This window comes from Gavialis gangeticus, unplaced genomic scaffold (genome assembly GCF_001723915.1).
Source record: "Gavialis gangeticus isolate Ggan-Ray unplaced genomic scaffold, GavGan_comp1, whole genome shotgun sequence".
Taxonomy (NCBI): domain Eukaryota; kingdom Metazoa; phylum Chordata; order Crocodylia; family Gavialidae; genus Gavialis; species Gavialis gangeticus.
In genome coordinates this window covers 305112-316404 of record NW_017728990.1, presented here as the reverse complement: position 1 = coordinate 316404, position 11293 = coordinate 305112, and the positions used below count along the sequence as shown (strand labels likewise).

The window sequence follows — 11293 nt, the reverse complement described above, 5'->3', positions numbered from 1 at the left end:
CTCTAACCGTATTGTGAGCCAGGGCCTTGGCAAGGGCTTCCCTTCCTCTGTTTTCGTAGGTGGGGGCCATGCACAGATGATGCCCTCCCTTCCAGTTGTGTCCAGTTCAGATCTCAACCTGCCCAGCTTTCCCCAAGGCTGCCGAGTTTGCAGCCTTGAAGGCTGTCCTTAGCTTTGCTTGGTGAAACCTGTTCTTTCCCACCCTGGGCACTTCCGGGGGCTAGGACTAGAGCTCTGCTTCTCGCTGGGAGGAGTCCCACCCTGGCCCTGCTTCCCTCACAGGCCTGCACTATTGCAGGGCTGTGGCACCCCAGCCCTCCCCCTGCTTCAGGGCAGTGCCTGGAGTGAGGGTACCAGGGGCTTTCCTGAGGTGGTGATACAGTGCTATGTGTTGCCAGGCGGTGTGCAAGATGGCGCCAACACTACAGCAGGCGTACCACCGGCGTTGGTGGATGGCATGCACCGCTGTGCTGGAGAATCTCTTCTTTTCTGCTGTGCTGCTGGGCTGGGGCTCCTTGCTCATCATGCTCAAACATGAGGGCTTCTACTCCCACCTCTGCACAGGTGAGAGCCCCAGGCCCATGGAAAAGCTGGCAGTGCCCTGCCAGAGAAGGGCAGGGCTAACAAGAAAAGCAAGAAGGGCAACTGGGATGGGGAGGAGCTGGGTGCAGGGGTGGGGCTGAAGGGAACAGTGTTGAGGGACCCTGGCTGCACCCTCCTTGCACTGCATGTGACTCTCTGGTTTCTCCCTCCTTCAGGGGGGCTGGCATGGCTAGGGCCCTGCAAGCCATGCACCTCCCCAGACCACCCAGGCTACTTTTGGCCTCTTCTTCCCTCATCCCAGGTGGGGCAGCGGGGAGCCTGCTGGGGAATGGGTATGTTTGTTAGAGCCCAAGCTGCATTACCCAGATTAAAGACAGACACACCAACAGAGGGAGGGGCAGACAGACAGTTCTGTGGGGCCAGAAAGTTTCTTCCTTTGTGTCATGAGTCTCCCTCTCCTTCCTTCCACCCCCCCGGCACATCAGTTCAGGGCTGCTCTGGGGCATGTCCTCAGAAGGGACCCTGTGTATGGTGACTTGCCCCAAGGCAGATGCACTGACCCTATGGGTCTGGATGCAGGCCCATGAGGATGGGGATCAGGCCAAGCCCTTCCAGCCAAGGGGATTGGGGGGCTGGAGTCTTTTGCTCACCCACTACCCCTCTCAAGAGGCCCTTACCCCTTTTCTGACAGCACTTGCCTACCCTCCCAAAACCCTTTTGCCCCTTCAGGAGACTCCAGCACAGCTGAGAGCCCCTTCTCTCCCTGCCCCATCCCAAAAACCTTCTTGCCCTCTGTTCCCTAGTGGGACCCCAGCCCTGCCATACACGGGTCCCATCTACCCCAGAATGTCACCCTCCCCAGCAGGCCCCCCCCAGGGCTGGGGAAGTGCCATCTTGGAGGGGTGGTGGGAACAGTATCGTTTGGTGCTGGAGTGCATGACTGTGCGGGTCTCATGCAGATGAGAATGCCACCGAGGCCCACGCCAACCTCAGCACAGGGCCCAGGGCCAGGCTGCTTGCCTTCCACTGGCCCAGCTGTGTGGAACAGGAGGAGATGCTGAACCTGGGCTTCACCATTGGCTCCTTCCTGCTCAGTGCAGCCACCCTGCCACTGGGGGTACTCATGGACAAACTGGGCCCACGGCCCCTGCGTCTCCTTGGCAGGTATGGAGTGGGTGAGGGCAAAGCTGCTGGGTGGGGGGCAGGGAAGGGGGCACGAATTGTTTGTGCCTGGGAGGGAGTGGGGTGTAGAGCAGGTGCCTGTGGGGGTGGGAGGTCCCCTGGGTGCAGGGCAGGATTTCCAAGACCCCCAGACACAACTAAGGTGGAATCTAAGTGCCCCTACTTACGGAGACCCTGTGGTCACTGGGGCTTCTGGAGCAGCTGGCTCAGGCACCTGCATTCTGCTCCCAGGATACCCATCTGACCTAGCTGAGGTCTGGGTGCAAACATCCCAAGTATGCTTCTTTGGGATGTACAGACCAGGCTTCTCTGTGCCTGAGCCTACTGGCTGATAGCAGGGGCCTTTGAGCCCTCCCAGCACTGACTGACAGCACTGGGGAAAGGATTACCCACCTTGTGCCTGGTAGCCCAGTGCTTGGAACAGTCACCCAGGGAGCAGGAAACCTGGGTTGTAGGTCCTGTCTGCCTGAGGGGACCCAACCCTCAACTCCTGCTTCCAAGAAAGTGCTCTGACCTCCTGGCCATGGGCTAGGGTAGACTGGGGGCTCTCCCCTTCCCCTCCTGCTATAGATGGGCAGCTATGAGCTATGGGCCAGAACAGCAAGGAAGCAGGGGCCTTGCTCTGTGGCCCTGGGAAGGGGAGGTCAGGACTCTGCTTCTGCTTTGCAATTGTTCATGCATTTTATGCAGTGACCCAAGTCTCCCCTCATCCAGGGTAGGGCCCATCCCTGAGCTACCCAATCAGGCTCCCATTTGCTAGCTCTCTTTTTGTCCCCAGGCTCTCTCATTCTTAGCTGCCCCTAGCCGAACATCAGCAGGATGTTGAGCTGAGGCCTCAGCCAGCCTGTACCATAGCTTGGGGTGAGAGTGCTTCCCTTAGAGGTGGGAGATGAGGGTTTAAAGGCCCTCAGCCTGAGGGTATCTAGAGTCCAGGTCTCCTACTTCCTGGCTGGTGCACTCACTGCTGGGCTACTGGGCAGAAGGCAGGTGTCACCACCACCTGTGGGGGAGTTTCAGGCTGCTGGTCCCTGTCTCAGGAGCGCCAAGCCCAGGGATGCAGAGAGATGCCCAGGTCTGAGGTAGGCCAGGGAGTCTCTGGGTGTCTGATTGTTCTGTGTTTCTGCAGCTCCAGCTTTGCTATCTCCTGTGCCCTGATGGCCCTAGCTGCCTACAAACCCCAAGGTGAGGTCAGGTGAATGCCCGCCCCCCCAGTGCCTACCAGCCCCTGCAGCCCTGGCCACCCACCCCTTCCCCTGCTACTGCTCAGCCACTTGGGTTGAAGTCTTCCTTCCCCATTCCTCACCTTACCTCCCTTTCCTGTGCCATTGGTTCTCTCAGGGAGACCTATGTGCATTGCCCCTGCCTCACTCAGCTGTTACCTCCAGCTGTTTTCACCACCACCCCTACTGCCCATCCTCACCTCCCACTTTACCATTCTCCCCCCAGTTCTGTCCCCACTGATTTTCCTGGGCCTCTCCCTGAATGGGTTCGGGGGTATCTGCCTGACCTTCACTTCCCTCACGGTGAGTGGTTTTTTGTGCCCTGGGGGGTTGGGTGGCAGTGTGGCAGGAGGCTGGGTCTCTCCATGCCCTGGGTTTGATGATGGTGTCCTCATCCCTGTCCTACCCTGGGCTAGTGATTTCCAGGCCCTGAGCTTGGTGGCAGAGTTTTGCCCCCATCCCTGCATTCAGTGACCCAGCACCCACTAGCAGGATATTGGGGGCAGAGGCCTGACATGGGCAGGACCTAGTCAGGCTGTTTAGGGCTAGTTTGTCCCTGCTGCAAAACAGGGGGATCAAGGTGGGGAGGGAGCACTTAACCCTTGGCATGCTGTAAGGGGCCAATCCAGACACATGACTCCCCTGTAACAGCCCAGGGCAGTTTAAGTCTGTGCGCTAGAACGAGAAGACCGGGATGTCTGCCTAGTCCAAGCTGGAGAAGGCCTGGCTCCTGTGGGATTTAACCTTTGCTGGCTTGGCCTTCTCTGCTCATTTCTCTGACCCCATGACTCCTTTTTGGGCTCCCAATGGGCTTGCTGTGTTTATCTGTCCAAGGCAGCCTGGGCAGAGGTGTAAAGAGAAGCTGCCATTGAGGTAGGGGGAAGGAGGGAGGTAGGCTGCATGTCACTGGGCTGTGGAGACTGGCCAGAGGCGGGTATGGGGGAGGTATAGGACCCTCTTGCCTGAGTGGCACAGCCCTATCCCTGGGGGTTTGTGTGTGTAAGGAAGCGTGGTTCTGAGGGTGCTGGTGTGTGTGTGTCTTCTTTGGATGTGGAGTGTCAGCCTAGGGTTTTGGAGTAGGGGTGTCTCTGGAGCTTTGTGTGGGAAGAGGTCTTCTTCCTGGGTATCTTTATGTGTCTCTAGGCTGTACACCAAGTCCCTTTGCTCTGGGGGTTGGACTCTTTGTGTGTGTGTCTGTGTGGAGAGTCTCACGCATGTGTGATGGAGGGTGTTCTCTGTGCATGATTGCATATGCGTATTTATGAGGAAATGGTATGTTTGAGAGGGAGTTCTGTATATGTTGAGAGAGTCTGTTCTGCCGATGTGTGTGGTGGCAGTCTTCTGCGTGCCTGCATGCGTGTATGTTTGCGGGAACTGTGTGTCGAGTGAAGAAGTCTCTTTTGTGCATGTGGTGGGGGAGTGGAGTCTGCTTTGTGTGTGTGTACCTAGGGGACGGACTGTGGGAGTATGTGGCAGGGGATGGTGAAATCTCTACTGCATATATCAGTGCTTGGTCTTGCTGGGGGTGTGACTGTCTCTCCCTTTAGCATAATGCAGCATGGTCTCACCCTGGGAATGGGGGTGCCCCATCACCAGATATGCATTTCCCCATGGCCATGGCCCAGCCTGGGCGCTTGCCCTGTGCCCAGCTGGAAGCCGCTTTTTTCGCTTCCATGGCTTGTGCTGCTTTGGGTGCTGCACTGGCATGGTCAGTGCCTGTGGACCCTGCATGGTCCTGATTGCATGGCTGGGCCGTGGCCTGCATTGCAAAACCCCTTACAGGAGGGACCTTTTCCTAGGTGCTTGGGTCTGGACACTGACTTCAGAGCTGGGGCAGGGGGTGCACCTGTGGGTGCTTCTGCCCTGGGCACATGGCAAAGAGGGCGGTTGACAGGGGTGGCATTTCCATTGGGGTGGAGGGGGCGGTCTGAGGGGCTAGTCCTCAGTGACTCCTCAGAGCAGGTTGGGCCAGGCCAGTCTGTCTGGTATTCCTGGCGGGGGTGTCATGCGGCGGAGGTGTATGGGCATGTGTGCGGCTGACTCCCTGTGGGGGTGGAGGGATGGGTGTGTAGGACTGCATGCGTGTCACAGACTGCTGGGCTCCAAAAGGGGACTTGCGCCAGAGCAGTGGGTGACCTTGGCATTGAGATTGGTACTCCCCTTGGAGCCTGGGGCTGGGAAGGGAGCAGGGGCCATAGCACAGGGCTGGGGGCTCAGGGAGGGGAGAGCTGTGCTGGGCCTGCAGAGCAGGTGTGGGAGGGGGCAGGGCTGGGTTCACCTCTGAGGAGGTGATTTCTCCTTCTAGTGCACAAGGGGTTACAGGGCACCCAGGCAGCCCTCCCCCTGCCTATGATGCAGGCTAGGGGCAGCCAACAGGAAGGCAGGGGGGGTGCCACACCCCTACCAGCCTCCCTGCTAGGACAGGTGCTGATTCTGGCTGTGCACCAGTGCTGCAGTGTTTGTTTACTAAGCCAAGGTGCCCTGCAGGGGGGATCACAGGGGGAGGGGAGCTGGCTTTGCTTCTCCCACACAGCAGACCACTCCCACAACTAGGGTGGTCATCATAGAGGATGTTTCGGTTTTCTGCTACTGTGTCCTCTATTGCTTTGAAACCTCACACCTTTATGTTCTCTATTTTTGTAGAGAAAAATAGAGGACATAAAGGTGTCCGGTTTCATATCAATAGAGGACAGAGGATACCTAGACTGTCCTCTGTGATGACCACCCTATCCACAACACTGCCTGACTGCTGGGGGGGGGGCGGTCCCTGCCATGATTGTCTTCCCCCCACACTACCCTCACACTGTGGCCCTGGCTCTGCTCAGTGCTGGGATCCTGGGGAGATGCTAGGTTTCAGCTGCGGTCCTTCTTCCACCCCATACATTGCTCCACAGGGGGACTGTGACTCTGGTTTTATGGAAGAGCGGCTGGTCTGGGGCAGAGCCCAGATCTGCCCCCACTGCTCTGTTACTGCCCTAATGGGACCCATACTGTATTCAGGACACCTCCTCTGGGCAGGAGGAGACATGGTTCTGCACCTCTCCCCCCCTTTCAAAAGTGCTTCCTTCCTGGGACCCTGCTCCAAAGCATCCCCTCCCCCCTGGGTGACTACCTTCCTCCCCCTGTCCCCCTGATGGGTCTTCTGCCCTCCCGCAGCACTACCCTAACCTCTGCATCCTCCCCAGCTGCCCAATATGTTTGGGAACCTGCGCTCCACCTTCATGGCTCTCATGATCGGCTCCTATGCCTCCTCAGCTGTCACCTTCCCTGGAGTCAAGGTACAGATCAGTGAGATGGGGGGGAGGGGACACAGGGTCAGATCCTACCCCCAACTCCTACACCCCAGGCAGCTGATGGAGGGGTCAGAAAGCCCTCCCTGCAGGGGCAGGGCTGGGCCAGGCAAACAGGGTCCAGAATGCCAGCCAGCCCCACCCAGTTGGCTGTGCCCATGCCCTTGACCCCCTGCTCTGCCCCCTACAGCTGATTTATGATGTGGGCATTTCCTTCATTTCCATCATGCTGACTTGGGCAGGCCTGGCCTGTCTCATCTTCCTCAACTGCTTCCTCAACTGGCCCAAGGAGTCCTTCCCAGCACCGGAGGAGGCCAGCTACACGTGCGTGATCACAAGGGGTGCTGTGGGGAGCAGGGCAGAAGCAGTGGCTATGTGGAAGGTCTCCATACTCTAGTCCCAGGCTCTCCCAACAGGGATCAATGTCCCCAGTGGGGAGGAGGGTGCTGTGGAGCGGCCATGGTTGGTGTCCCCAGTGCGGGGGACGGGTTGTGGGTTGGCTGAGACAGGTGGAGGCATTAGCTGTGTTCACCCCACCCTGCCCCCAAACAGGAAGAAGATCAAGCTGAGTGGGCTGGCGCTGGACCACAAGGTGACTGGTGACCGCTTCTACACCCATGTCACCACTGTGGGGCACCGCCTCAGCCAGAAGGCGGCACCACTGCAGGAGGGCAAGGCACTGTGTCCCTCCACGCAGGACCTGTGCCACAAGGACACGGCAGCTACTGAACGTAAGTGCCTGGCTGGACCTCCGGGAGACACAGCGTCAGGGCTGGGTGGATCAGAGCATCTCTGGTTGAGGTGCCCTGCAGCAGTGATACCACGGCATCCACAGCATCCAGTGCAGCTCCTGCTGGTTTCTGTGCACCCAGGACAGGTTTTGAGTAGCAGGATGTGTGGGGAGGGACACTCCCCAGCAGGGTGTGTGGGTCAGTGTCCCACAGTGGGCATGATGGGTGCAGTGTCCAGGCAGCTCAGGCCAGCAATGAAGGGCAGTGTGGGGGGCTTTGGGTGTCCAGAGTGCCACTAGGTGGCACACAGGAACAGGATGGGGGGTGCAGGTGTCTGGGGTGCAATGTGTCAGGGTCCCCCCTGTTGGGATGGGGTGTAAGGGGTGCTGGGTTTCCCTGGGGAAACAGGGGGCATAGGGGAGAGGTGTCTGTACCCATGCTTGTTTGAGGAACGTCAGCCCCTGGGCTGCAGGGTGGGAGAGTGCAGCAGTGTGTCGGAGGGCAGGGGTGGGGAGTGTCCCATGTGAGCTGTACCACTTGCTTCAGCAGCTGCACCCTGCAAGCCCAGGTACCTCTTGCATCAGTCTGGCTGCCCAGGCTGGTGGGCTCTGTTTGGGCTCTGGCTCCCCCTGCTGGCAGGTGTCTGAAGCTGCACTTACCATGGGATGGGCCGACAATTCCTGGGCTGGATCATGCTGCCCTTTCCCCAGGAGGTCTTGACCCATAGGAGGAGCTGAGCTGTTTGGGGAGCCAGGGCCAGCCCATGGACACCCCCAGAGGTCCTGTCTTCAAGCCCCCTATACTATAACCCAACACACTGCACTCCTTTCTCAGCACTGGGACAGAACTCATGAGTCCAGCTCAGCTGGAGTAGTGAGCTCCCACGGATAGGAAGAAGTGGGGGTGAAAGGAGTCATCCCATGGGGTGGAACTGGGGCATCTGGGGGCAGGGACAGATACCATGTTAACAGCTCCCCTCTCTGCTATAGGCTCAGTCCCCTTCCGCCGCAGCGTCTGTTCCCCCATCTTCCTGTGGAGCCTGATCACCATGGGCATGACCCAGCTGCGCATCATCTTCTACATGGCTGCCATGAACAAGATGCTAGAGTTCCAGGTCACTGGTGGGAGCGAAGATGGTAAGAGTATGACCTGGGTGGTGGTGGGGAAGTGTGGGGGGGGGCCTTGGCCTTGTGGGTAAGGAGTTATTGGGGCATTTGAGAAGATAGGTGGGGGGTTGCTGGAGAGGCTGTGGAGGGCTCCTGCATCCTGTGTTACTTTTGGGGGTAGGGGCTTGGATGTGTTTGGGGAAGGGGCCCACCTCTCTCCAGTGTGTACAGGGACACAGGGATCTTAATCTTGGGTGCGTGTTGGGGGCGGGGGTCAGGTGGGAGCAGGGGAGGGACCCTCCATTTACCCCGTGTCTCTCTTCTGGATGCTGCGGTGTCAGAAAAGCTGCAGGAGGTGGCGGAGCACATAGGTAGGACCCCCGGCGTGAGCATGGAGTGGGGGGAGAGGTCTGCACCCTGTACTTCTGGGCTGCTGGCTCCCCCTTGAGGGGGCAGGACAGGTGGTTATGTGAGCAGCCCTGGGGGAGCCCCTGGCCCAGCACAAAGCCTTTGAGAGATGAGAAGGTTGTACCCATCTGGGGGAGGGGCTGAAGTAGGGTCTCCCCTGTGGGGTGGTAGATAAGTTGTCCCCCTTTGCACTGTGTTGGCAGGAAAAGTGTCTCCTTGTGGGGTGGATCCAGCCCTGGGGAAGTGAGGCCTGGGCACAGGATTCTACTGTGGGGCAGGATGAGGCACCAGCCTTCCTCCCTTGCGCTGTAGGTGGAGTCTGCATGTGGGCTCACCCCAGTGGGATGGGGTATGAATTTGGGGATACCCATATGGGCAGTGCTCTCTATAGTGGGCAGAGCTGTCTCCATCTGGGCAGAGTGGGGTATGCCTCCCCCACCATGGGGCAGGCCCTGGTGTAGGGGTCTCACGCTCTCCCCGCTTTCCCTTCTGAGCAGTGAGCATTTACTCCTCCATCTTTGGGGTCATGCAGTTGCTCTGCCTCTTCACCTGCCCCTTCATTGGCTATGTGATGGACTGGCGCATAAAGGACTGTGTGGATAGCCCGCTGGGCTCTGGGGACAGAGCATCAGGGTAAGAACACATGCATGTACCTGTATGTGGGTACCCTGGTGCTGGCCATGGGTCTCACTGGGTGGTCCTGGCCATTGTGCCTTGGGTGCACAGCCTCTGCAAGCTATGGGTTGACATATTCCCTGCTGTTCACAGGGCTGGGCTGGAAAAGCCAGGGGCCAAGCCCCGGTACCGTAAGGTGCAGAAGCTCACCAATGCCATTCGTGCTTTCACTTTCACCAACATACTACTTGTGGGCTTCGGTGTCACCTGTCTCATTGACAATCTGCCTTTGCAGGTAACTCCTGTCATGCTCCCCATGCCTCCCCCTGCTTGCAGCCATGCCCCTGGTCTGCCCTTCTGCCCCTCCACCTACTCTGACCCATCCTTTCCCAACAGTTCCTGACCTTTGTGCTGCACACCATGGTGCGAGGGTTCTTCCACTCCGCCTGCGGGGGCCTTTATGCTGCTGTGTGAGTTGTTCTGCACCCCCACCCATGCCCAGTCCCCCTCCCCCATTGCACCTAGCATCTGGTTCTGGGGCCTGCTCTGTATGTAGGGGGCACTGCTGTCCCCTTCCTCCCCCCCCAAATGGGGTAGGCCATGGAAGTTGGGGTGGGAAGCTTCATTGGGCAGGACTGATGGTCACATGGGAAGGAAAGGGGACAGAATCAGCTTCCCCCTCCCAGCCCCTGTAGCAGTCCTCCTTATCCCAGTTTTTCTTCCCTCACCTTTGCATGCTTTCATGTATTCACTCCCCCATGCAAACATTCATGTGCAGGATTGGAGGGGGTCACTGAAATCAGGTGAGGGGTGTTTCTAGGGCTCACACAGGGGGCGAGACAGTGCCCATTGTGCAGAGCCCTCACTAACTGCTTGGCCTTTGGTGACAGGTATCCATCCAATCACTTTGGCACCCTGACAGGCCTGCAGTCACTCATCAGTGCCGTCTTTGCCTTGCTCCAGCAGCCACTGTTCATGGCCATGGTGGGGCCACTGCAAGGCAACCCCTTCTGGGTAAGCCACGGGCTGGAGCTGGGCACCTCCTGGGACCCCCCTATACACGATGTACTCCTCACGTTCCCTGCTGGAGGAGACTTCACACACATACCTGGACCCACACATGTATACCTCCTCACAACCAGTTGCACCCCCCCCACAATTATACACATTCCCTCTTTACATAATCACACACGTACACACAATACTGTGCATCCCCAGCATCCACACACTCATTCATCTCATGCACTCACATCTGCTCCCCCAACATAAACATGTTTACGCACCCCCTGACACACACTCATTTACACATGTGCACCATGTGGAGATATACAGTGCCTTTGGGGAGTTTTGCTTGGCCCAGACTCCTTTCCTAATGGGAGCAAGTACTAGGACAGGGTGGGGGTGGGTCATCACCTCATGGCCTTAGCCCCAGTGGGGCAGGTGCTTTGCAGAGACCCCAGAATTTGCCCTGGGAGTGGCACCCAGTTGATTGATTACTTTGCACTAGAGAGGGTCATGTTCAGTACCAGGGGCAGGGTGTGTGGTTTGTACTGGATTGCCCCCAGCCTCACCCACCTGCTCATGGTTTACTGAGAGAAGGAACAGGATGGCTCAGGTGTAGAGGTGGAGGAATGGCTGGACTGGGGTGGTGAAGGGCTTTCTCCCCATTGCTCTTCCCCCTTGTCCCAGTTTCCAGTGAACATGGCTGTCTGCCTGCCATCCAGCTCCAACTGGCAGCTTTGCCAGCCAGGCCACATAACTTGGGAGGGGCTGGCTCTGCTGGGAAGGAGAACATGGCTGCTGCGCTGGCCCCTTTCCCAGCATGCTGTGCACATCAAACAGGGGTGGGGAACAAACATATTTTGGTGGTTGAATCACTGAGTGGGTAGCTCAGCTGCAAGATGAAATCATTGCTTTCCTTACCCCCCCTTCAAAATCCCTCCCACATCTTTCCCCCTCCTCAGGTCAATTTAAGCCTCCTCATCTTCTCACTCCTGGGCTTCCTGCTCCCTTGCTACCTTTGCTACTTCCGCCAGACCCTGCTCTGTGACCAGGCTGCTCCAGGAGGCCCCACAGACCAGGCCGAAGGGGCTCAAGTGAAGCTCCAGGACAGCATGGCCACCAATGGCAAGCTGAGTGCTGACGACACTGCCGCATAGTCCGAGGAAAGGGGATTGGGGGGGGGGGGGGGGGGGGGG

At 58.4% G+C, this 11293-nt stretch overlaps 1 protein-coding gene across 2 annotated transcripts; it reads left to right on the top strand.

Annotated features, from left to right (window-relative positions):
- Nucleotides 1-380: 380 nt before the first annotated feature.
- Nucleotides 381-11285, top strand: SLC43A1 (solute carrier family 43 member 1). 2 transcript variants are annotated; one of them, XM_019514540.1, is made up of 14 exons: nt 381-564; nt 1503-1707; nt 2852-2907; nt 3172-3248; nt 6131-6223; nt 6426-6559; nt 6788-6966; nt 7956-8102; nt 8414-8443; nt 8978-9113; nt 9249-9390; nt 9492-9565; nt 9986-10109; nt 11060-11285. In XM_019514540.1, exons 1-14 carry the CDS (start codon nt 387-389, stop codon nt 11252-11254), a joined length of 1770 nt encoding a protein of 589 aa, XP_019370085.1. In that variant the 5' UTR covers nt 381-386; the 3' UTR covers nt 11255-11285. The 2 variants fall into 2 exon arrangements, with proteins under 2 accessions (XP_019370085.1, XP_019370094.1); XM_019514549.1 differs by lacking the exon at nt 9492-9565 and having other exon boundaries at nt 11060-11238.
- Nucleotides 11286-11293: the final 8 nt, after the last annotated feature.